This window comes from Pelophylax lessonae (assembly GCF_965119305.1).
Source record: "Pelophylax lessonae genome assembly, chromosome: 3".
NCBI lineage: Eukaryota > Metazoa > Chordata > Amphibia > Anura > Ranidae > Pelophylax > Pelophylax lessonae.
The window spans coordinates 397,553,105-397,581,072 of NC_138770.1; the positions used below are offsets into that span (position 1 = coordinate 397,553,105).

General features: G+C 42.6%; 1 protein-coding gene across 1 annotated transcript in view; it reads right to left on the minus strand.

Annotated features, from left to right (window-relative positions):
* The window catches only part of METTL24 (methyltransferase like 24), a 92,446-nt gene extending 67,640 nt beyond the window's left edge, over positions 1-24,806 (minus strand). The window contains exon 1 of the mRNA XM_082251403.1: positions 24,265-24,806. Within this exon, the coding sequence (XP_082107529.1) occupies positions 24,265-24,567 (303 nt within the window). The 5' untranslated portion in view covers positions 24,568-24,806. The remainder of the gene's footprint in view (positions 1-24,264) is intronic.
* Positions 24,807-27,968: the final 3,162 nt, after the last annotated feature.

The window sequence follows — 27,968 nt, forward strand, 5'->3', positions numbered from 1 at the left end:
CATGTGACATAAAAAATTGAAACACACCATTTTATTCTATAGGGTCTCTGCTAAAAAATATATATATATAATATTTGGGGGTTCTAAGTAATTATCTAGCAAAAAAAAAAAGTAGATTTTTACATGTAGGAGCGAAGTGTCAGAATAGGCTTGGGAAGGAGGTGGTTCATATTTTGAAAGTTTTGACTTTAGATACACTTTAATGTTACCTTATATACGTTGAAGTGCTGTGTTCTACTATGTAAAGTTTACAGGACACGCTTATGACTTTAGATACACTTTAATGTTACCTTATATACGTTGAAGTGCTGTGTTCTACTACATAAAGTTTACGGACACGCTTGTGACTTTAGATACACTTTAATGTTACCTTATATACGTTGAAGTGCTGTGTTCTACTATGTAAAGTTTACGGACACGCTTGTGACTTTAGATACACTTTAATGTTACCTTATATACGTTGAAGTGCTGTGTTCTACTACATAAAGTTTACAGGACACGCTTGTGACTTTAGATACACTTTAATGTTACCTTATATACGTTGAAGTGCTGTGTTCTACTATGTAAAGTTTACGGGACACGCTTGTGACTTTAGATACACTTTAATGTTACCTTATATACGTTGAAGTGCTGTGTTCTACTATGTAAAGTTTACAGGACACGCTTATGACTTTAGATACACTTTAATGTTACCTTATATACGTTGAAGTGCTGTGTTCTACTACATAAAGTTTACGGACACGCTTGTGACTTTAGATACACTTTAATGTTACCTTATATACGTTGAAGTGCTGTGTTCTACTATGTAAAGTTTACGGACACGCTTGTGACTTTAGATACACTTTAATGTTACCTTATATACGTTGAAGTGCTGTGTTCTACTACATAAAGTTTACAGGACACGCTTGTGACTTTAGATACACTTTAATGTTACCTTATATACGTTGAAGTGCTGTGTTCTACTATGTAAAGTTTACGGGACACGCTTGTGACTTTAGATACACTTTAATGTTACCTTATATACGTTGAAGTGCTGTGTTCTACTATGTAAAGTTTACGGGACACGCTTGTGACTTTAGATACACTTTAATGTTACCTTATATACGTTGAAGTGCTGTGTTCTACTATATAAAGTTTACGGACACGCTTGTGACTTTAGATACACTTTAATGTTACCTTATATACGTTGAAGTGCTGTGTTCTACTATATAAAGTTTACGGGACACGCTTGTGACTTTAGATACACTTTAATGTTACCTTATATACGTTGAAGTGCTGTGTTCTACTACATAAAGTTTACGGGACACGCTTGTGACTTTAGATACACTTCAATGTTACCTTATATACGTTGAAGTGCTGTGTTCTACTACATAAAGTTTACGGACACGCTTGTGACTTTAGATACACTTTAATGTTACCTTATATACGTTGAAGTGCTGTGTTCTACTATATAAAGTTTACGGGACACGCTTGTGACTTTAGATACACTTTAATGTTACCTTATATACATTGAAGTGCTGTGTTCTACTATATAAAGTTTATGGATACGCTTGTGACTTTAGATACACTTTAATGTTACCTTATATACGTTGAAGTGCTGTGTTCTACTACATAAAGTTTACAGGACACGCTTGTAATTTAAAAAAATATATATACTTTTTCAGAGGTGTTACAGAAGCCCTGAGTCACATTTATCTCAATTATGACTCTTCTCAGCCCCAGGCAGACACCTAATGTCTATAACATGGATTCACATGTCTGTCTTGTCATTCAGCTCTTGCTCACTTAATGTATTTACCCGAAAGCAAGAAGGCTTATACTGAGACTGAATTTCAAAAAGCACATTTTCTCAACAGACCACCACCAACAAAAACTTCAATGAATTATGTGTTATGTCAGTCTAAATCTTTACAACATTGTAAAGTATGTTTAAGTTATAGGAAACGGCTAAAAGATTGTAACATTCTTCTCACCTTTCCATGGAAGTTCAATGCAACATAACACTTTAATACTCCATTGGTAGAGAGGGAACCTCTTTAAATCTCACACATAATATTAATTGACATAAATACATATGATTGTGTAATAATTGTTTTTTCTATTATTATACAGGATTTATATAGCGCCAACAGTTTGCGCAGCGCTTAACAAAACGAAGGCAGACATTAGTTACAATACAATTTATTTTTTCACAAAAGATTGCGTTTGAAAGACTGCAAATATCGTGTGACAAAGAATATTCCAACGACTGCCATTTTATTCTCCAGTCTTTGCTAAAATACATATATATATATATATATATATATATATATATATATATATATATATATATATATATATATATATATATAATTGTGTGGGGGTTCTAAGTAATTTTCTAGCAAAAAATACAGATTTTAACAGTAAACAACATCTGTCAGAAAAAGGTTTGGTCCTTAAGTGATTAAAGTTGAACTTTAGGATACCCTAAAAGTTTTTCAGAAACCACTCTTCCCCAATCCACAAGAATAACGTATAGTATATTTTTCTCTAGAGCCATTTTCACATGGGGCAGTGAGCTGAGGTTTTACTGCCCCCATCTGACTACCCTCCTAAAGCCTACTATACAGCCAGAGGGGGCTTTTCACAAGTTAACGGGTTCACTTGGCTTGTATTTGCAGAGCATAAATCCCATTAAAAATTGCCTCTCTGGAAAAAAATAAATAAATAAAAAGCAACAAATAGGCATTCAGGAGGTGGCCTACAATGAACGCCCGACAATGACTGTTAGGATACACATGTGTGTCCCTAGCCTTACTTACACGGAAATTGGTATTTGAAAATGCCATCATGTCAATAAAGTCACTTATAAACTGGAGGTATGTCTGGCCATTGGGGGAGACATAATTAAAGCTGCTGACCTCACATTCTTTGGATATTCAATGTGCCTCAGTAAACTACATGTCCCATGTTACACTGGAAAATCAGCGCAGAATTGTGGTCGTGTTGGTTACTCCTCTGTCTCTGTGAGAAGAAGCATTGACAAAGTCAGCCTTTGCATAAGATGCCCATCAAGGTATGGCATAGATGTGAGGAACAGACTTGGTGTCTGTCCACCTCTCATTGAAGAGAGTGCTGACTTAATTCCTTTGCTGCTAATCCCAAAGAACTAGAGGGGGGTGGGGGGGGGGGGAGTGTTTACATGCTCCTGTCCAAGAAAAAACCATAGCAGCAGCCAGTCATAATCCAAATAAACCTTGGCGTAAAGGGCAGTAAGACTAAGGCTTCACACTAGAGCTGCCAAGGTAGATAGCTGTTCAGAGAGCGCCTAATTACGTGGCTTCCAGGCATTCAGTCAGCAATCCTTCTACCTTCCTAAATACTTTTTTTATTTTTTTATTTGACAAACTGCAAATTTGAATTAAAAAATCTCCTGGCTTGCGGTTGGGAGACATTCCCATTAATTTGAATGGGTGAGTTTGACAGTTGGTACCACCTGGCAACTGGACATGCTTTGTAAATAATGATCCACTGAACATTACTTTTCGAAAGGGGTGGCGCACATCAGTGCTGAGACAAGGTCATGTAGAGCTCAGGGTGAACATGCCGAATTGCGCCCCCCAAGATGTATATGCATTGGTGTCAGCAACACATTTAGACATTTGGCTGTATAAAAGTCCCGTTCAGCTGTATGCTATGTTTCAGATGGCCCATCAGGAGCCCAATGGCCTGTTTTTACCGCCGCCTGTTTGCCCATGTGAAAGAGGCCTTCTTAAGTGGCTGCTGCACAAATTGAAAAACAAACTCACTGCCTGTCAAACTCACCCATTGAAGTCAATGGGACTGCGCCACAACTGCCAGCCAAATGGTTGACTTGCAGCACAGTAATTCCATTCAAAATTCCTGTTATTGCAAAAACAACCCAGCCAAAAAAAGAGGTATCACTATTGCCTCCTGAATGTCTGCAAGCTGCTGCTCTACCACCCCCTGACCTAAATAATGATCCACCGAACATCACTTTTCAAAGGGGTGGCGCACATCAGTGCTGGGACAAGGTCATCTAGAGCTCAGGGTGAACATGCCGAACCACGCCCCCCAAGATGCATAAGGCTTGTGTCAGCAAAAATCATCCACCCCCATAAAAATTAAAAACGAATCTGCATGCTTACCATAAGCATAAATTCACGCTCCTCCCAGTACAAATCCACCCCCATTGAAAATCCCTCCTTCCCAGCACAAATCTCCCCCCCAGCTAAAATCCTTTTCCCTCATATGCCCACAGCAAAAATCCCCCCCACCCAAAAAAAAAAAAAACAAATCCACCTGGCATAAATTCCCCTTCCCCAATTTCCCATTCTAGCACAACCCCTCACCCCCCCAAAAAAATAAATAAATAAATAAAAATCCCCTCCTAGAACAAATCATACATAATAGTACAAATACCCCCCCACCCCACCAAAAAAATATCCCCTCAAAGCACAAATTTCCCCTCCCCCTCTACCATATCACATTTTCTAGCACAAATCCCGCCTCCTAGCACAAATCCTATTCCCCCCTCCCAACACAGATCTCCCCAAATCACCACTCCCAGCCCACCTCCTCAAATTTCCCCTCCTAGAAACAAACTTAATCCCCCCCCCCCCCAATTTCCTCCTCCCAACACAAAAACTCTTTGTGGTGCCCCCCACCTCACACAACACCACAGTGCCCAGGGCAGCCGCCTCTCCTGCCCACCCCCTGTCCCGGCCCTGGCACACATGTAAACATAGCTTCAGTGTCGGACATTCAGCGCTTACTGTACTCTGCAACCTAAATGAAAGTAAGAGTTTCTCCAAACGCATCAACAGCCACACATGGCACACACTTCATCAGTACTAACTTATTTTTACTGTGCAAATGGAAGTGCAAAACTGTTTTTGGCCAGAGTTCAGCAAAGCTCATTAGGAATTCACCTACAATTATAATCAAACCAGAAAATGTCATACATTTTTTAACATGTCTAATAATACCATAAAAAAGTTTAAAAATGTAGGTTCCAATTCCTGCTTGGTAACAAAGGAGGGAAAAGCGCCTCCTGAGGTATTGAAAAAGAGCCGCGGTGGATTGTGACAGCGGTAATTATGGTTGTCAGCAATTCTCTGTGCAATGAGTCAGTGAATTCTGTCTGCAGACACACCTGGCATGTGGGTGAGGAACGTGTATACAGCTTGGCACATGCTCTCACATTACCTTCACTGCCTGTCTGACAACTTGCCCATTCTTCAAGTCATTTTAATTGTTTTTACATGTTCAAAGTACAAGTCAGCTAAGTATTCATCCCCCAATATGACTCATAACAGCCACCACCATTCTGTCTTCTTTGACAAAATTGAATTACCTTGAATTTACTTAACCACTTCTGGACCAGAAGATTTTCCCCTTTAATGACCAGGTTATTTCTTGCGATTCGGCACTGCGTTACTTTAACGGACAATTGCCCGATCATGGGACCCTGTACCCAAATAAAATTGATGTCCTTTTTTCCCACAAATAGAGCCTTTTTGGTGGTATTTGATCACCTGTGCGATTTTTTTTTTGCGCTATAAACAAAAAAAGAGCGACAATTCTGAAAAAAACAAAAAATAAACAATATTTTTCACTTTCTGCTATATAACATTTAATACAAAGTGTGGCGCTAATCCAAAATTAGGTGTAACAGATGCACAAGACCATATTCAGATGCACAAGTCCATATTCAGAAGGAAAGGTCCCCACTGTATCAGTGTCCACTCCACACTAATAATACGCTAGCGTGCAAGCTGAAGAACCACCACCGAGTTTAAAAAACACTGCCTCTTACCAGGTGACCAGGACCTTCATTACAAAGGTCATGGACAGCAGAGATCATAGAGATGAACAGGTGACCCAAATGCTTCTCCAATGTCTCTCATAAGGCAACGAGTAATACTCCTCCAGTAGTAGATGGCTCTCCCCAATTGCTGCTTCCAATTGCCTTGGAAGCAGCGATCGGGGAGAGCCATCTACTACTCGAGGAGTATTACTCGTTGCCTTGGAAGCAGCGATTGGGGAGAGCCATTTACTACTCGAGGAGTATTACTCGTTGCCTTGGAAGTAGCGATCGGGGAGAGCCATTTACTACTCGAGGAGTATTACTCGTTGCCTTGGAAGTAGCGATCGGGGAGAGCCATTTACTACTCGAGGAGTAGTACTCGTTGCCTTGGAAGTAGCGATCGGGGAGAGCCATTTACTACTCGAGGAGTATTACTCGTTGCCTTGGAAGCAGCGATCGAAAAACTGAAATTTTTGACACTTTTGGAGGGACCAGTGACCTTACTACAGTAATCAGTGCTAAAAACATGCACTGTCACTGTAATAATGACACGGGCAGGGAAGGGGTTAACCTAGGGGCAATAAAAGGGCTAGGTGTGAGCCTAGGGGGTGTTTTCTAACTGTGGGGTGGATGAGCTTGTAATATCAACACAGAGACCTGTGATCCTAAATAGGAGGAACACGGGGGCTCTGTATTGATTTCAGAGAGAACAATGGTCTGCTGTGTTTACAACAGCAGACCGCCATTCTCTCTTCACGGGGAGCGATCATGGGAGCCCGGCGGCAATCGCGGCCACGGGCCCCATGCCTTGGCTTCCCCAGTGATTTGCGGGAACCTGACGACCTGTGCGGCTGGTTGGCAAGTGGTTAAATAGACTTTCAAAAATACATATTTTTATTAAATCCCCAAGCGCTTTTTAGATAGATGTCCAAGCAACAAGTTGGAAAAATAACCCTTTGTCTGCACATATGGGCTTACTTCGAAAGCTGTTCTGAAATGAATTAGGGAAATGACATATCACATGCTGGAAAATCTGTAATGAATCCAAATTATTTTCAGCCCTTCCAAACACTTTTCCCAACCCATGTCATGTTAGTATACACTAGGGCAGTGATGGCGAAATTTGGCACCCCAGATGTTTTGGAACTACATTTCCCATGATGCGCCACTACACTGCAGAGTGCAGGAGCATCATGGGAAATGTAGTTCCATAATATCTGGGGTGCCAAGGTTCGCCATTGCTGCACTAGGGTCTTGCAGCACAGCTTGGGCTTTATATAATCCCACTGATGCTGTCTGTTTAAATTGTGACCCCCTAAGGCTTTTTTTTCCTCAGAAAATAGATGCAGGAACTCAACTACGACCCCCCAAACCCCCCCCCCCCCCCCACACACACACACACCCTCCAAACCACATCAAATAGTGGGTGTAGTCAAATTTCACTAACAGTAGGAGGGACTTAAAGGGGCATTAAATACCAGTGCATTATGTACAGGGTTTGGGGTTACACACAGAGTGCAGAGTTAAGGGATGCACTACACATATAGTGTAGAGTTCAGAGGTGCGCTGCATACATAATGCAGAGTTCATTAGTGTGCTATGCATAGAGTGCAGAGTTCAGGGGTGCCCTGCATACAGAGTGCAGAGTTTATTGGTGTGCTAAGCATAGAGTGCAGAGTTCCGGGGTGTGCTGCATACAGAGTGCAGAGTTTATTGGTGTGCTACGCATAGAGTGAAGAGTTCAGGGGTGCGCTGCATACAGAGTGCAGAGTTTATTGGTGTGCTAAGCATAGAGTGCAGAGTTTCCGGGGTGTGCTGCATACAGAGTGCAGAGTTTATTGGTGTGCTACGCATAGAGTGCAGAGTTCAGGGGTGCGCTGCATACAGAGTGCAGAGTTTATTGGTGTGCTACGCATATAGTGTAGAGTTCAGAGGTGTGCTGCATACATAAAGCAGAGTTCATTAGTGTGCTACGCACATAGAGTGCAGAGTTCAGGGGTGCACTGCATACAGAGTGCAGAGTTTATTCGTGTGCTAAGCATAGAGTGCAGAGTTCAGGGGTGCGCTGCATACAGAGTGCAGAGTTTATTGGTGTGCTAAGCATAGAGTGCAGAGTTCAGGGGTGCGCTGCATACAGAGTGCAGAGTTTATTGGTGTGCTAAGCATAGAGTGCAGAGTTCAGGGGTGCGCTGCATACAGAGTGCAGAGTTTATTGGTGTGCTAAGCATAGAGTGCAGAGTTCAGGGGTGCGCTGCATACAGAGTGCAGAGTTTATTGGTGTGCTACGCATAGAGTGCAGAGTTCAGGGGTGCGCTGCATACAGAGTGCAGATTTTATTGGTGTGCTAAGCATAGAGTTCAGAGTTCAGCCTTCTTCTACAGCTGCTTATCTCTACATCCTCCATCCACACATCACTTTTACCCTTCTTTAGCTCTGACCTCGGCATGCAACACCCCCTCGACTGCCCCTATCCCCCCCCCCCCCCTCCTTAAAAGCTCCACCATCTTCCACATGTCTTACTTTTGTTGCTGTATTAAGCTGAAGCACCCAGCACCCAGCCAGCTCTAGTATCTCCCCGCACACTGTAGGTGGCTCCGACTCTCTCACTTGCAGGGAGATCATCTAGTGAGGTGTCAGCATCCACACGGCACCTGCATCTCTCTTGTCCCTATCCTACACTCAGTGGGAGCTGCTCAGGAGATCAGATCTGTGGGAGCCATTGGGAGACAAGCTGTCACTTGTAAACCCAGAAGGCAGCCTTCTGGGTTTACAAGTGATAGTGGTGAGCAGGGAGGAAAGGGCTTGAACCAAAGGTGGTTAAACGTTGAGTTCCACCAAGTTCCAGCTGAAAAAAAGCCCTGGTGACCCCTCTGGAAGAAGCCAGACCTCTGTATATGGTGCCATTGGCACTCCCTGTTTCTATGATGGCCCATCTAGAAGAGGTCCAGCCTCTGCAATGGTGACACTGATGCTGCCTGTTGCTATGGTAACATATCAAGAAGAAGTCAGGCCTCTGTAATGATGATATTGCTGCTACCTGTTGCTCTGTTGACCCTTCTAGAGCACCATTAAAATTACAGGAGACTTTGATTATAGTGCTCCTGTGTTTGCATCCTGATGAATAACAAACACTGTATATCCTTGCCACGCTGTACTATGCAGTCATTCCAGCAGACATCTGGTTTTATTTCACAGTCATTACACACTATGGTGGCCTGTTTAATTCTCAGCCATCCATTGTATAACTTTTATTTATACTAAATAGTATAATAGATTGTTTTTTGCATTTAAAGCAGTAGTAAATGTTAAAAAAAAATACAAACCATGCAAAACAAAGGCATAATGTGCTAGTATGCATTGCATTCTAGCACATGGTGAAAGACTTACCTTGAAATGAAGCCCTCCAGTGGCACGCTGTCACTGCTGAGCCCCCCAGCTGTTCAGGAACTACAATTCACATCATGCCTAGCCATTTGTGAATGTCAGAGTTTTACAATTTCTCATCGGAGCTGGAGGGCGCGCAGTTTGAAGATCCCTGTCCTAAATGGAACACACTTAGGAGATATTCATTTAACCTACAGGTAAGCTTTATTATAAGCTTACCTGTAGGTAAAAATAAAAATACAGACTTTACGAATGCAATAACCACTTACCAACTGCCCTATAGCAATTATACTGTTACAGGGCAGCCTCTGTGTGCAGGAATACTATTTATGTGATCCTGCACTTCCGGGTAGGGGGCGCAAATGTGCACTGGCAGCGGCTCACTCCCGATGTGATTACACCCAGCGGAGGTTGATCAGTGGGTACCGTGGACTCGATGTCTCCCTGACCTGCAGCTCAACAGCCACAAAGACAGAACTGCAATCTGCTTACATCAGGGTTTCTCAACCAGGGTTCCGTGGAATCCTAGGGTTCCTCCTGAGGTTGCTAGGGGTTCCTTGAGCAATAGGCAATTTCATAAATTAAAAGAAAGCAGCTTACATAGTGGAATCCAATTGTCAGCATTCGGTTAGGTCACAGAAACAATCGTTGGTTTCCCCACCAACAAGATGGCCGTTGCGTCCCTCGTCTGCGCATGCGCCAGCCGTCAGACAATTTCTGCCTCTCATATAAGTTTACAATGACACCATTGTTCCTTTTAGCCCTCTGGGTAATTGGGTAAGAGTCGGTTCACACTATGGCGACACGACTTCGGGGGCGACAAGTGAAGTCGCCGTGCTCCGCGACTTCGGCGCGACTTGCACGGACTTCGCATAATGGAAGTCAATGCAAGTCGCTCCGACTTCGGTCAAAAGTAGTGCAGGAACGTTTTTCTAAGTCGGAGCGACTTGAGTCGCTCCTATTAGAACGGTTCCCATAGCACAGAATGGAGCACGACTTGTCAGGCGACCAAGACGCCTGACAAGTCGCGGTAGTGTGAACCGGCAGTAATTCTTCCGAATGATGACAAGAGTAAGGAGCCTTCTTCCTACTGACTGTCACACTAATGTGTCATGAGTTGTAGATTTTTAATTTTTAGCAGGGGTTTCCCAAGACCTGAAATTTATTTCAAGGGTTCCTCTGTGTTGAAAAGGTTGAGAAAGGCTGGTCTACATAAACATGGCAGATTGCCATTCTGACAAGAGGGAAGGCATGGATCCTGTTTCTCTGCAAAGCAGGGACTAGAATCCATGTCTTCTCCTAGTAAAAGCACTTCCCACAGTTTAAAAAAACACTGGTGTGGAAAAAACACATACCATTAACCCTTTGATTGCCCTTGATATTAACCCCATCCCAGTCAGTGTCATTAGTACAGTGACAGTGCATACTTTTACCACTGATCACTTTATTAGTGTCACTGGTTCCCACAAAAAGTGTCAGGTGTCAGTATCAGAATGTCCACCGCAATATTGCAGTCCCGCTATAGGTCACTGATCCCCGCCATTACCAGTAAAATAAAAATTTAAATAAATAAAAATATCCCATAGTTTGTAGACACTATAACTTTTGCGCAAACCAATCAGTATACACTAATTGGGAATTTTTTTTTTTTTTTTATTAAAAATATGTAGCAGAATACATCTAGGCTTAAATTGATGAAGAAATTTGTTTTTGTTTGTTTTTTTTTTTATAGCAGAAAGTAAAAAGTGTTTTTTTTTTTTTTTGTTTGTTTTTTTGTTTCAAAATTGTCGGCCTTTTTTTGTTTATAGCGCAAAAAATAAAAAACACAGTGGTGAATACCCCCAAAAGAAAGCTCTATTTGTGGGGGAAAATGACATACATTTTATTTGGGTGCAATTGTCAGTGAAATGAATGCAGTGCCGTATCCCAAAAAAAATGGCCTGGTCAGGAACGGGGGTAAATCTTCTGGAGGTCAAGTAGTTTAGTGTCAATAAAAGCAAAACTTTCTTTGCTTTGTTTTGGATAGAGTGGAAAGGGATTAGAACACCGGTGAGTTCTTATTGCTGTCTCTGTCCCTGTTAGGGACTTAGGCTCGGTTCACATTTGTGCGATGCGGGAACGCTGCGAATTCGCAGCCTGTTCCCGCATCGCATCCGCACATCTGGCAGTTCACACTGCCATATGCGATACGCAGGGGGTGTCAATGAAATGTTAACGACACCCCCAGTTTGATCGCATATCGCAGTGCGATCTGACAGTTCGCACAGGATCGGATCGCACATGTGTGAACCACTGTGCGATCCAATTCTGATGCGGCTCAAAAAAAGCATCCTGTGCGTGTTTGCTGCGGATACAATGCGAATTTAGCCATACAAAGTGTATGGCTGAACTCGCATCCGCACATGAGATAGCATGTAATGAAGGAGCAGTGCGCTCCGAATTACATGCGATCTCGCAAGCCGCAATAATGTAAACCGGCACTGATAGAGGGGAAATCCCTCCCCTACTCTATCCAAAATAAAAATAAAAAGTTCTGCCTCTAGTTACACATTAATGTCTTACATGGAACTGCTATACAAGGCACGTGCAAACCCCACTCACATTCAGAATCTGGGGTTCCAGTTAGGCAGCCCACTTACACTGAAACACTTATTTTATATGAATGTTACAATGTGTTGTGCAGGGTAAATATGAATTATTGCATATGGATCATTTATATTTTTATTTTCAGCCAGCAGATGGAGATTTAGGCACCTTTTTTTCTTTTTACAGGTACTGTTTTGCCTAAAGAGGTTGTAAACCCCAAGGAAAAAAAAAAAAACCTGTAAAATAAAGGCATAATGAGAAAATACTTACCTTAGAACAAAGCTCTCCAGCGGCCCCCGTACACTGCTGAGAGTGAGACAGCTGACATCTTCCACTGTGTTTCTTCCGGGTTCACAGGCTCCAGAACTGTGACTTGCTGGAGCCGCGATGGCGTCACGCTCTGAAGGTCTGGCACAGTAAGCCGGACCTTCAGAGCGCATGCGCTGATGACGTCATTGACTGCATGCACTCTGAATATCTTCTAAAGTTTAGAAGATATTCACAGCACCTACAGGTAAGCCTTCTTATAGACTTACCTGTAGGTACAATTAAAAAATAAGACTTTACTTCCTCTTTAAAACAGCCTGCTGCTTACAGAGCTCAATAGCTCAACCTAACATTTCCACAGGCAACTAGAAGAGTTAAAGCAGTGTCTCTTCCCTTTGCTTTCACTTTCTCTATTTTCCACTGTCCCAATCCATCTAAGGTTTCATTCAGAGACAATGGGGTTGATTTACTAAAGAAACGAATCTGTAGTGTTTACCCAGCAAACTGAATGTTGGTGAATAAGGTAAAGCTGTGTTAACTGTGGAATACCCAATCATGTGCTAGCAATAATCCTCAAAATGTTCCTCTAACATGAATGTTTGAAGTGAACACAGCTTCATATTATTTACTAACATTCACGTAACTAGGTGAACAGTCGCTACTTGTTTAGTAAATCAACCCCAATGTGTCTGAAAGTAAACAGCTTCTGCTGTATTTTCTGTTAAGAAAACCAGTTAGACTCAGCATAGCCAGTATCACAGGTCTACACATACATTGTTAGTAATGTATAAACCTAAAACAAATAACCATAAAGACCTTTACTGCCGGTTCATATTTCTGCGATCAGAGAGACCGCATGTAATTCGGAGCGCACTTCTCCAAAATTACATGCGATCTCTGTGCAGTGCAAATTCAGCCACACAGTTTGTATGGCTGAATTTGCACCGCAATCGCACCCAACTCGCACAGGACCCTTTTTTTGGTCCGCAGCAGAATTGGATTGCATGGTGGTTCACACTTGTGCGATCCGATTCTGTGCGAACTTACAGATCGCACTGCGATATGCGATCTGATCTGGGGGTGTCGTTAACTTTTAATTGACACCCTCAGCGTATCGCTTATGGCAGTGTGAACTGACAGGGGCGCGGATGCGATGCGGGAACACGCTGCATATTCACAGCGTTCCCGCATCGCAGAAATGTGAACTGAAACTTAGTGCTGGTTCACACTAGTGCAATGCCAGACATTGCATGTGATTCCCTTCGCATTGCTGTGCAGATCACATGCGATGCGATATCAGCCATACAAAATGTATGGCTGAAATATCATCGTATTCGCACCAAAATGGTGCAGGGCCCTTTTTTTTGGTTTGTGCTGGAATCGGATCGCATGGGTATTCAGATTCCTGCACCGTTTCACAGTTCGCACTGCGATCTGTGAACCAATCTGGGGGTGTCATTAACTTTACATTGACACCCACAGCGATTCGCAGATCTCAATGTGAACCATTGTGCGATGCGGGGACCGTTACTAATTGGCAGGGTTTCCCGCATCGCTCCAGTGTGAACCCGGGGGACTTAAAAGTTAAGCTAAACTAGCCATTATTTTGCAGGGTTTCTACAGCTAGAGAGCCAAAGCTATTTTATAAGTAAAGGAATAATGAAACACTTGCATAACACTGCCCAAGGTGACACCAGACATACATTGTTATCTCCATAGCTCTCCAGTATCTATTTACATGCATATGACCTTTTCTGGAATTCTCTGTTCTCCAAAGTTATTTTAGCCTGTTACCTTCCTAGATCGTATCTGTTAGAATCATATACTTAACTTGGCTATAGATTTACGATTTCTTAAATAAATACGCCCGATCTGTTATTAATGGTATCACAGAATGACTGCTCTGTTGAAGTGGTTTCATCAGAAAGGAATGAATAAGGAAAACCTGACATGCATATTTCTATTCTTTTCATTTATCAATTTCATCCAAGCATAAATCCTTGCTGCCAGAACTTCAGTCAAATCAAAGGGAAGGATGACGTTTTGATATAAGGAGCGTGTATAGATGTCTGATATGGTTCGCTTCTTGGCTCTATGGAGTTGATTTACTAAAAATGGAGAGTGCAAAATCTGGTGCAGCTCTGCCTAGAAACCAATCAGCTTCCAGTTTTTATTGTCAGATGAAGTTAGATGAAGCTGGAAGCTGATTGGCTACCATGCACAGCTGCACCAGATTTTGCACTCTCCAGTTTTAGTAAATCAACTCCTTTAGGACAATGACATTGACCTAATATTGCAAGGCTGGTCCTGGTTGGTCCAGCTGATGAGTAAAGAGTTTGACCGCCCTTTCTGTATCCTTTTATATGATTATACCGGTTATCAATTTTATTCTTTTATGTCTTGACAACATTTTTAATAATTATGAGGAAAAATTTGCTTTCATAATTCCTGAATAAAACAGCTATTTCTAACTTTCAAGCACTTGTGGGGTGAAGAGGATGAGAAGGCATCATAGCACTTCCTTACCACTTGTCAAATGCCTATGAAAAGCAATCCAAATGTGGATCCCAATTTCAGAGGCATGGCAGTTTAGACTCAAGCCTAAACATTGTCTTAAAGCGATATTAAAGCTAGGGATCGACCGATTATCGGCAAAGCCAATATATCGAGGGGCGATCTGCACTTTCCCCGATATATCGGAATCGGCCTTTTGATTTACCGATATTGCCGATATCTCGGGAAAGTGCATGTACCGGGGTGATGCCTGCAGCTTGAGACATCACCCTGGTACCGGTGTTCATAGCCAATGGTCGGCTGTCCTGTAATGACAACCGATGGGGCTGAGAAGCTGCTCGGCTGTCATTCCAAGGAGTGGGAGGGGACGTCCCCCCTCCTCCCGCCACCTTCAGCGGCTCGCCCGGGTCTCCTGTCCCACCGGGTCTGCTGGTCACTCGCGATCTCCCGCTGGAGAGGGAGAAAGGCAGACGGCTGAAGTAAACAAACCCGCCTGTCATTCTGCCTGATGTAACTGCAGAGACTATATGATCCTGCTATATAGGATCGTATTTCTCTGTGGTTACATCACAAGCCACGCCCCTTGACAGTTAGAATCACGCCCCTATGGACACACTTAACCCCTTGATCACTAATAAAGTTAACCCCTTCCCTGCCCGTGTCATTTTTACAGTAACAGTGCATATGTATAGCACTGATTACTGTAGTAATGTCACTGGTACCCCCAAAAGTGTAAAAAATGTCAGTCAAGGGGTCCAATCTGTCTGCCGCAATGTCACAGTCCCGCAAAAAAAAAAAATCGCAGATCACCGCCATTACTAGTTAAAAAAAACCAATAAAAATTACATAAATCTTTCCCTTAGTTAGTAAACGCAATAACTTTTGCGCAAACCAATCAAAATACGCTTATTGTAATTTTTTTTTACCAAAAATATGTAGCAGAAAACAAATTGGCCTAAAATGTTAAAAAATTTTGATTTTTACATTTTTTGGGGGGGGGGGGGAATTTCATATAAAAAAATGTGAAAAATATTGTTATTTTTTAAAAATTTACGCTCTTTTTATGTTTATAGTGCAAAAAAAATAAAAATCGCACAGGTGATCAAATACCACCAAAAGAAAGCTCTGTTTGTGGGAAAAAAGGACATCAATTTCATTTGGGTACAGCATTGCACGTCCGCGCAATTGTTCGTTAAAGTCACGCAGTGCCGAATCGCAAAATAGACCCTGGTCTTTGAGCAGCCAAATCTACCGGGGCTTAAGTGGTTAAGTATTGAAGTTTGGCGCTATTCCGCGAGTGTTCACAATTTTAAAGCGTGACACGTTCGGTATCTATTTACTCGGCATAAAGTCATCTTTCACATTATAGAAAAATTTGGCCTAACTTAAAGCGGAGTTCCACCCAAAAGTGGAACTTCCGCTTTAGGGAGTACTGACCCCCTGACATGCCACATTTGGCATGTCATTTTTTTTGGCAGGGAGCGGGTACCTAGTTTTGACAGGTACCCGCTCCCACTTCCGCTCGGAGCGCCGCGGCGCCCTGAACGGAAGTTCTCCTCTCCCCCTCCCTCCCTGCAATCTTCTGGGACACGTCAGAGGTCCCAGAAGATTGCCGGCCAATCAAGACGCGCAGCGCGACTCGCGCATGCGCAGTGGGTACCCGGCTGTGAAGCCGTAAACAATCACAGCCAGGTGCCCACAGCAGTGATGCCGGCGCTGAGGGAGAGGATCGAGGCTTCGGGCGGCCGCATCGCTGGACCCTTGGACAGGTGAGTGAATGGCTGGAACTCTGCTTTAAGTGTTTTTTTTTAATTGCTGCGAAAATATCGTGTGACATACAAAGTTGCAACGAACATCATTTTATTCCCTAGGGTCCCTGCTAAAAAAAGAAAATATATATATATATATATAATGTTTGCGGGTTCTGAGTAATTTTCTAAAAAAAAAAAAAAAAGATGATTTGTACATGTAGGAGAGGAGTGCCAGAATAGACCCGGTAAAAAGTGGTAAAAAAAAAAGAAAACGCTGGAACTCTGCTTTAAAATTTAACTAATTGTAATATAAATTCCCAAAGTTCCTGTTTTGGAAATTAGGCCAATGTGGCCTGTTGTTTAAAGTTAAATGAAAAATAAAATTGCTAGGAAAGTAAAAAAAAAAAAAATCCTCCCTTGTAGTGGGGGCTGCCCCAGTACTGCATTGATTACGGCTGCTTGTCTATGTCTAGGGGACTAGGAAAAGCAGTTTTACTTACACATGTGCTACAAGATCAGCCTCTTTTCCCCTATGACTCGGCAGTAGGATGCCCTCTGACATCACCAAGACCAAGGCAGGGACCATAGCTCTGCGCTGGAAATGAGAACGCCGAGGGAGCATGGAGGAGCACCGTCTGCTGGGGGAAATGGAGGACCAGAAGAGTGAAGGTGCTTTTCCATTTCCTAGACATTGAGGATTGATTAACCTTTGCAGTGCAGTGGCATCCCCAGTGCAAGGAGGAATTTTTACTTTTCTCAAAGTTGGGCTTGAATTATACTCAAGCCTGTTTCATTACAGTCATGTTGGAACAGGAAGGGGTCATCTCCAAACTGTTCTCACAAAGTTTGTCCAAAATATCTTGGTAAGCTGACACCTTAACCACTTTACAACCCCCCGCCGCAGATGTACTGCGGCAGGCATCCGCTACCAGGCAAATTACCGTACATGTATGGTGCTAGCTCTTGGGAGGCTAGAGGGAGAGTGCGCGCCGCCGCGCCCCCGCTCCTCAGTGGGGAAGCTGATGCAGTGGGCAGGCGGCTCCAATTGCTGCCTGACACCCGCGATCGCTCCTCGCTGAGAGAGGACGGTTGGCTGTTGTAAACACAGCTGACCGTTCTTCTCCCTGCAATGATCATAGAGCCCACGTGATCCTTCTATATAGGATCACATGTCTCTATGGTCATTTCAGAAGCCACGCGCCCCCCCACAGTTAGAATCACCCCCCTAGGCTCACATTTAACCCTTTGATCACCCATAATGTTAACCCCTTCCCTGCCAATGTAATTATTACAGTAACAGTGCAAATTTTTAGCACTGATTATTGTAGTAAAGTCAAAAAAAAATCGCAGATTGTCATCATTACTAGTAAAAAAAAAAAAAAAAACAATAAAATCTTTCCCTTACTTAGTACACGTGATAACTTTTATGCTTTTATGCAAACCAATCAAAATACGCTTATTGAGATTTTTTTTCACCATAAATATGTAGCAGAAAGCAAATTGGCTGAAAATGTTAAAAAATTTTGTTTTTTCCATTTTTTTTTTTTTTTGAGAATGTCATATAGCAGAATGTGAAAAATATTGTTTTTATTTTTAAAAATTGTCGCTCTTTTTTTGTTTATAGTGAAAAAAATAAAAATCGCACAGGTGATCAAATACCCCCAAAAGAAAGCTCTATGTGTGGGAAAAAAGGACATCAATTTTATTTGGTTCCAGCTTCGCTCGACCGCGCAATTTTCCGTTAAAGTAACACAGTGCCGATTCGCAAAATAGGGCTTGGTCAGGAAGGGGGAAAATCTTCCGGGGCTGAAGTGGTAAGGAGTTCCCTTCACTGGAACTAAGGGGCCAAGCCCAACCTCTGAAAAACAACCTCACATCATAATCCCCCCTCCACCAAATGATTTGGACCAGTGCACAAAGCAAGGTTCATAAAGACATGGATGAGCGAGTTTGGTGTGAAGGAACTTGACTGGCCTGCACAGAGTCCTGACCTCAACCTTTGGGATGAATTAGAGTGGAGACTACAAGCCAGTCCTTTTCGTCCAACATCAGTGACTGACCTCATAAATGCGCTTCTGGAAGAATGGTCAAAAATTCCCATAGACACACTCCTAAACCTTGTGGAGTTTTCCCAGAAGAGTTGAAGCTGTTATAGCTGCAAAGTATGGAACAACTCAATATTGAACCCTACGGACTAAGACTGGGATGCTGTTTAAGTTCATGTGCGTGTAAAGGAAGGCCTACTAATACTTTTGGCAATCTAGTGTATATTGAACATTATGTGTGGCCCTTTGGTGATATCCGAGGCCGCATTTGAGGCCCCCTTCAGCTCATAAGTTGATACCAATGGTGTAGACTGTGACAAAAAGGACTGTGGTGGTTTCTGTAGTGTTAATGAAGAAAAATTGGTCATTTGTGTGAATTCATTGTTCTACTCTTTTCAGTGTTCTGCTTAACAAATGCACTGCACATCTAAATGAACTGCTTGCCGATCACCACATAGCAGATTTACTGCTACAGGGGGTCCATGCTGTGCAGAATCATGTATTTTTAGTGATGCTGCACTTACAGGTTTGGGCGCGAGTGCGTGCCGCCGCAGGCTCACTCCTGCCTTGATTTCACACAGCAGGTCCTGTGAACCCAATGACTGCCGGGACCCGCCAATCCTTCAGTACATTGACAGAATGGCAGTCTTCCTATGTAAACAAGGCATATTGTCATTCTGTCAGTACAGTAGGCATGGACCCTGTGTTCCTGTAAAGCAGCAGCACCAATCCATGCCTTCCACTAGTAAAAAGCACCTCCCCCAATACACTGAAACATTAGCTAGGCACACAGTTAACCCCTTCCCTGCCAGTGTCATTAGTACAGTGACAGTGCATATTTTTTAGCACTGATCACTGTAATAATGTCATTGGTCCCCAAAAATGTGTCAAAAGTGTCAGGTGTCCGATTTGTCTGCCACAATATTGCAGTCCTGCTATAAGTGGCTGATAGTAAAAGAAAATAAATAAATAAATATCCCATAGTTTGTAGACGCTATAACTTTTTGTGCAAACCAATTAATATACACTTATTAGGATTTTTTTTTTTTTTAAATAGTCAAAACTGTCTGTTAGGTGTCTGATTTGTTTGCCACAATATCGCAGTCCTGCTCTAAGAGTCCATTCAGACTAGCGCGACTTGTCAGGCGACTTGGTCGCCTGACAAGTAGCGGTGGGTCGCTCGCCATTGAGTAGTACAGGACCCGTTCTAATAGGAGCGACACAAGTCGCTCCAACTTAGAAAAAAGGGTCCTGTACTACTTTGGGGCGACCTGGAGGCGACCTGCATTGACTTCAATTATAAGAAGTCCGTGCAAGTCGCGCCGAAGACTTCACAGGTCGCACCACAAAGACGTGCCGTGCCAGTCTGAATGGGCTGTAAGTCTCTGATCGCCGCCATTACTAGTAAAAGCAAATAAATAAATAAATATATCCCTATAACTTGTACGCAAATCACTCAATATACGCTTATTGGGATTTTTTTTTTTTTTTACCAAAAAACATGTAGCAGAATACATAATGGCCTAAATTGATAAAGAAATTTGATTTTTTTAAAAATTTTTATTGGGTGTGTTTTGGAGCAGAAAGTAAAAAATATTATTATTTTTTTTTTTTTCAAAATTGTTAATCATATTTTTTTGCTTCTGGCGCAAAAATTAAAAAACGCAGAGGTGATGAAACACCACCAAAGGAAAGCTCTATTTTCGTGAAAAAAAAAAAAAAAAAAAAAGGACATCCATTTTATTTGGGTACAGTGTCGCATGGCCATGCAATTGCCAGGAAAAGTAACCCAGTGCAGTCTCGCAAAAAATGACCTGGTCATAAAGGGGGGGGGGGGGGTAAATCTTTCGGAGGTGAAATGGTTAAATGTCAAAAGTGTCAATATTGTACAGTTAGGCTGGCCATACATGTTCAATTTTCTTGTACAATTTCCTGTTAGATTTATAAAAAACCACATATTATGAGGTCAAAACTAAACAACACTTTGAATTGTATCCAATTAGGTAGGCCTTTGTACTACATAGTTTAAGGTAAACCTAAAGAAAATTGGAAGAAAATTGTATAATGTATGGCCAGCCTTAATAAAAAAAAAAAAAGCATTGGGAGGCAGAAGAATAGCCTCCTGAGTGCCTGCAAACCTCCTTTCACTATACCTCTGAAAAGCGATCCACCATAAATTGCTTTTCAGGGGGCAGTAAACACCGTTGCTAGTGTGAAAGGAGCCCAACAGACATATCAAAGGTAAAAAAAAAAAAATAAAAAATCAATTTGTCATATGTTTGATTGCTGTAAGTTTACCCACAATGACAAGGCTTTATTTTTCTAAATAAGCGCCACACACCTCAGTGCAGGACCGCAGACAAAGGATAATGACCACTCTTAAAGTAATAACACCCCGGGGCATCGCTCTTCCCTCCAGCCCTAGGTTTTCCTTCTTCATTCACTTGCAAGTATTTTAATTAACCCTGCAGAGAAAAGACTCCACTTGTGCGGGAAGCTTTTTGTTTCTGGGTGACCTAACAATGTGAACATTGTATTGTAGCATGTCTATGGACTGCTAGTTAATGTTTATAAATAAACTTCTATGGATCTCTCGTCATCACAAGTTTAAATGGAATCTTCAGGATCTCATGTATCCTGGTCAGATCACGAGTAGTAGTTACCCCTTTCACACTTGTGCGACTTGTCCTGCGATTTGGGGCTGCAAAGTCACATGATCAGTCTTACTCTATGATTTCCAATGAGTACCGTTCATATCTGTGCGACTTCAAGTTGCAACGACTTCAAAGCAGCCCCTGCACTACTTTGGTCCGACTTTGATGCGTTTTGATGTCCATAGGCTTTGCTTCAAGTTCAGTCAAAATTGCGGCAAAGTCACGTGACTTTTAGGTCGCACAAGTGTGAAAGGGGCCTGAGTCACATTTACTGGACTGTTCGCTAATATTTGTAGAAATATTTGACATGTATATCATCTGATCAATGTATCAATTTATTATAATGCTTAAAAGACTGTAGGGGTTGATTTACTAAAACTGGAGAGTGCAAAATCTGGTGCAGCTCTGCATAGAAATCAGCTTCCAGGTTTTAGCCGACATTCACATCAATCCCCATTCACATTCACATCGGCATGATTTGACATGCGATTTAACATCGCAGTCTATTGCTGGCAACGACACTGTCCCAATCGGTGCGGCACCGCAAAGTCGCACTACTTTTGGCGACTTCAAGGGCGATTTTAATAGACATTTTAATAGACATCCGTGCATGAACCCGCACAGATTTCTTATAAATTGCCCCCAAACTCGCATTTAAACGCGGGTTTGAAATTGTGCGAGTTTAGCTGAACTCGCGCGATTACAAGCCCGCGTTCAGTGTGAGCGAGGGTTTATTGTCAAAGCTTAACAGAGCAAGCTGAAGTTAGAAGCTGATTGGCTACCATGCACAGCTGCACCAGGTTCTGCACTCTCCAGTTTTAGTAAATCAACCCCCGTTCACACCGGTGCGACTTGCCATGCGATTTGACAGTTCCAAATCGCATGACAAGTCACAGCCTATTTTCGCCAAGGGAACCGTTCATGTCGCAGCCATTATATAAAAGGTAAACAGTAAAAGCCATAAAAAATAAGGAGATTGGAGATAAATATTCACTTCCCTGATGGTGTATACACAGATGTAAATAGACTTATCATGTTTTAATAAATTACGCTTATTATATCGCGTTTTATATTTTAATAATATTTTTTGTTCTTTCACAAGGACTTTTGTGGTATTCAGCGCAACTTCATTTGTTGTTTACATTACATAAAAGGTTCCTGCACTACTTTATGACAATTTAAGACCCCGTTCACACTGGGGCGACCTGTCAGGCGACCTGGTCACCCGACAGGTCGCCGTAGGTCGCCTGCCATAGAGAAGCTGTGGACCCGTTCTAATAGGAGCGACACAAGTCGCTCCGACTTAGAAAAAGGGTCCGGAGCTTCTTTGGGGCGACCTGGAGTGACCTGCATTGACTTCAATGATATGAAGTCCATGCCGGCCGACCTGTGAGGTCGCCCCGGCAAGTAGCGTCGCCCCAGTGTGAACGGGGTTTGAATCGCGACTTGCATTGACATTTGATGTGCGGCCTTAAAAAGTATTTTAAAGTCGCACCGGTGTGCACCAGGACTATGGGTTTGCACGACTGCGATGTGGGAACCCACATTGCATCTCCCCCCGCAGGAAGTTCACTGCCCTCTGCGAACCGCTGCGGGTGTCAATACAAAGTTAATGACACCCCCAGATCGGTTCACAAATCGCAGTGTGAACTGTGAATTCTGACAGCAATTGGATCGCATGGGGGTGAACACCCATGCGATCCAATTCCAGTGCGGGGAAAAAAAAGGTTCCTCCACTTTTTTCGTGCAAATCCAATACAAGTCCAGCCATACAACTGCATGGCTGAACTCGCATTGCACAGACATCACATGTGATCTACACAGCAATGCGGTGCGAACCACATGCGATGTCTGACATCGCAGTAGTGTGAACCCAGGCTTAGCGATGCGGAAACCAGTGCGATTAAGCAGCAGCCCTGAGATACTTTGTTCATGATTTATGAGTGGTCTTCAAAAAGTTTCCGCACTTTTTTACATTTAATAAAGTTAAAAAAAAGTGCAGACATTTTTTAAAGGACCTTCGTAGATTGTATTTCGATCGATCAGTTTATGAGATTGCATGGTGAAAAACAGAGATGCGATTGATAACATATGGTTGGGTCTTCCAGCTATCAATCAAAATCCACTTCCCTTAGTGCCATATTGATAACATGGGCTTTCCACTAAAGATTGATTATTCCTATCGATTGGAAAATAATCATATATTAAAGTGTTTTTAATGGTGGCCATACACGCTTTGACAAATGAACGATTTCTTGTCTGATCAATCTTTTCCTGATAGGAAAAAATCATTTGTTGTGTCTTCCAATTATCCATCAAAATGAATTTTCCTGTGTGCCATATTGATCACAACAGATTGACTATTCCTATCGACTGAAAAATAAATTGATCATTTATTAAAGACAAATTAATTTATTTTCTGATCACACTTTCCTGATAGGAATAATCAATCGATAGACTGGAAAAAAAATTGATCACTTATTAAAGTATTTATAATGGTGGCCATACACTCTTTGACAAATTAACGATTTCTTTTCTGATCAATCTTTTCCTGATGGAAATGATTTTTTCCTATCAATCAAAATCCATTTCCCTGTGTGCCATATTGATCACATGGGCTTTCCACTAAAGATCGATTATTCCTATTGATTGGAAAATAAATCGATCATTTATTAAAGTGAGTATAATGGTGGCCATACATGTTTTGACAAATGAACGATTTATTTTGTGATCAATCTTTTCCTGATAGGAAAAATCATTCGTCGTGTCTTCCAACTATCATTTAAAATCCATTTCCCTGTGTGCCATATTGATCACAACAGATCGACTATTCCTATCCATTGGAAAATAAATTGATCATTTATTAAAGACAAATGAATGATTTATTTTCTGATCACTCTTTCCTGATAGGAATAATCAATGGATAGTCAACAACGTTTGATATGCCACACATGGGGAAGTGGAATTCAATCGGCAGCTGGAAGGTACGATTAACGATAAGTTATTGATCATTTCTCTTTTTCCACCAGGCAACCTCATAATCCAATCAATTGAAATGCAATCAAATTATTGACTATTAAGTCAGTTCTGCTGACTGATGCAAAATGATTGTTAATTTGATCAGTAATTTTCCACCCAGGCCCGGTTTGATCAAATCTGGTCAAAAATCAATCGGAGGGATTCAATCGGTTTTTGATTTGATCATTTTGAATGCTCAAATAATAGACTGGAAGTGTGTAAGAGTTGTCACTGACCTTTAAGTTGTCCCTCTTGGGCACATTGGAGTTGACCCCTTGTCTCCCAGAGCTTCCACCTCTGCTGCTCCTCCTGACATATATCACCTGCCTCTTGCTGGGCACCTCCTCTGCTCTCCTGTTGTGCCCCTCTATGAAGATGCCAGGCTCTCTAGGTTGGACTTTAAGAAGCAGATCAGCCTGTGGCCAGGACTTTCTTCTGAGCTGAGCCATGAAATGGGTGCAGAGGAAAAATGCCAGGCACAGGACCAGGAGGCGCAGGGTGCAGGCTCTCCATCGCAGTCTCACCTCCCTGGCCAGCATGGTGCTGCCAGGTCAGTGCATGAAGGTAGCCCCACAATCCAAATCCATAGAAGAGAGAAGTTTTAGACTGTAGCAGCCATTCCTGGAGTGCAATGTCCCAGAGGTGAGAGCTTAATGCTGGAAGAGGGAGGAAGTCCCAGGACTTTTCCTCCAGAGCCTCCCCTTGTACCTCCCTCCTCCTGACCCTGTCTATCCTTTACAGACTGCAAGATTCAGGTGACAAGGACACTACTACCATGTGGACATTACTATCCATTGCTCTATCACTCATGACTGCCAGTGAGTACACATCTGTCACATCAATGATCTATGGGAATGTCCTCAGCGTTCACTCTTCACTGCATCTGGAATTCACTTCTCATCTAATATTTCACCGAATGATTTAAAACAAAAAAGGATGTCAAGTGAGAAGGAGAGTCAAAGTTGTAACTGGGAACATACAGTTGTCCCCGCAATAAGAAAAGTGCATTCTTTCAATGGGGTCACATATACTGGTGACAACTGAAGCTCCCCCTACATGTTACAATCTGATTGTACAATTTCTATACAATCAATGTTACATTTACAAAAATGATGTAATATGAGGACCGCCCTGAACTAGCCTATTAATCTCTATCCAAAGGCTAGTACACACTATAAGAAAATCGGGGCGAGAATTTTCGTCCAAAGAGCTTTCGTACGATTTTCGTACACAACTTTCTACAGCCGATTCCGACTTTTCGTACAAAAATTCCAAAAGGACAAATTCCAAAATTTTTCTCGTACTGGAACAGAGCGAACGATTTTCGTTTAAAGTGGGTGTAATCCCACTTAAAATACTTTTACCTATATGTAAGCCTATATTAAGGCTTACATATAGGTGCTATAAATATCTCCTAAACTTGCACCGTTTAGGAGATATTTACATTGACGTCATCGGCGCATGCGCTCTGAAGGAACGGCCACCCATGGCGTTCCTTCAGAGCCCTGTGCCGTGGATGGCGGCTCCCGCGCGCAGGCAGATGTAATCGCGCCTCCGGCCAATCAGATGGCTGGAGGATGCGATCCAGGAAGCAGGACGGGCGTCCTGTCTGCACTGTGGGGGCTTTGTTTTTAGGTAAGTACTTCATAATGAGCTAGTATGGGATGCATACTAGCTCATTATGTCTTTGTCTTTACAGGTTTTTTTTTTGTTCACATTTTTTTCAGAGGGTTTACTTCCTCTTTAATGTGTACCATCCTCGTACAATTTTTGACAAGGAAAATCAGAAAAGAAAGACTGCGCATGATCAGAAACAATATAAAACAAACAAAAAAAAAAAGCCTTTGTCGTAGGAGAATGTTCGTAGAAATTTTTGTTCATTGGTTTCAATTTGCTGTGAAACAAGGAGGAAAAATGGATGACCCCCACTAGGCAGGCTATAGACCAGTGATGGCGAACCTTGGCACCTCAGATGTTTTGGAACTACATTTCCCATGATGCTCCACTACACTGCAAAGTGCATGAGCATCATGGGAAATGTAGTTCCAAAACATCTGAGGTGCCAAGGTTCGCCATCACTGCTATAGACCATGCAAGAAAATTGCTCGTTCCCCCACCCACACGGACTGATCCCTCCCGTGGAGCTATTGTATTCTGCCAGCAGGGGGAAAACACAGTGATTACTGCTAGCAGCTATAATAGCCGCTGGCAATAATCGCATGTAAAATCCGACAAGCTGGTTGTACCCAAGTTGATCCATTGATCATCTTGGATACATTCAGCCTGCACATACATGGTCCCTGCTGAATCGGCCGAGATTTAAACCATCTATGGCAGGCCACGGATTATGTGATTTTTCTCTCCTTCCATCACAGGCGGCAGGAAAGAAAATCACTTGATTCCTTCATCAACACAGTCAGAATCCATCTTGCAGCGCTATTGTGTTCTGCTGGCAGGAGGCAGGGGGAGCCTTCCCAGCTGGCCGAACACAATGATCACTGCTGACCGCTGTGGCCACCAGCAGTGATCACTTTAAAAATATCCGAAAGACTGGTTGTACTTTTGATTGAATGATCGACTTCAGTACAACCAGCCTGTCCATGGATTGATAAAATCTTGGCCGGTCCTTGCTGAACCAGCAGAGATTCAGCCCATCTGTGGCAGCTTAAGGAGCTTGCACCACATACATTGGTAGATCTAACGGTGGCCACACACTTTGATATCATCACCTGATCAGTGTCGGATTTGATCAAAATGATCAAATCTTCAAACAATCAAATAGCCATACCATCCCTTTGATTCGATTTAGACTCAGTTTGGATGAGATTCCAGCAAACTGAATTAATTGACTTGGGCCCCTTTCACACATGCGGACCGTTCAGATCCACCTGTCAGTTTTTCAGGCGGATCTGAACGGATGCCCCATGCATCTCTATGGGGCAGCGGATGTCAGCAGAGACATGTCCGCTGACATCCAATCCGATCCTGTCTGTCAAATCCGGACGGATGGAAACCCTATTTTCCATCCGTCTGGCGGATCGGATGAGAACGGACAAAATAAAAAATAGCGACAATTTTGAAAAAATAACAATATTTTTCCCATTTTTTATATGAAATTCCCCAAAAAATAATGTAAAAATCAAAATTTTTTAACATTTTAGGCCAATTTGTTTTTTGCTACATATGTTTGGTAAAAAAAATCGCAATGAGCGTATTTTGATTGGTTTGCGCAAAAGTTATTGCGTTTACTAAGGGAATGATTTTTGTCATTTTTATTGTTTTTATTTTAACGAGTAATGGCGGTGATCTGCTATTTTTTTTTGCGGGACTGTGACATTGCGGGGGACAGATCGGACCCTTGACTGACATGTTTGACACTTTTGGGGGTACCAGTGACATTACTACAGTAATCAGTGCTAACCATATGCACTGTTACTGTAAAAATGACACTGGCAGGGAAGGGGTTAACTTTATTGGTGATGCATGGGTTAAGTGTGTCCCTAGGGGCGTGCTTCTAACTGTAAAGGGGAGTGGCTAGTGATGTAACCACAGAGACATACGATCCTACATAGCAGGATAGTATGATCTCTGCAGTTACATCAGGGAAAATAACAGGCGGCTTTGTTTACATTAGCCGTCTGCCTTTCTCCCTCTCCACCGGGAGATCGCGAGTGATGTCCGCCGGTCACACGGGCGGACATGTTAGGGAACGAGCGGGGGCGGGAGCGCGCCTCCGGTGGGGGGCGGGAGCGCGCCTCCGGTGGTGCGCGCTCGCCCCCTAGAGGCTCTCAGGCTAGCAACGAAGTACTACGTCACTTTGCCTGTACGGGGCTGACCGCCGCAGTAAATATACTGTGGGCGGTCGGCAGGTGGTTAAGCAAAATATAGTCAGAAGTCATGAGGACTAGGCAAATGTTTGTGACATTTGCCTAGTTTTTAT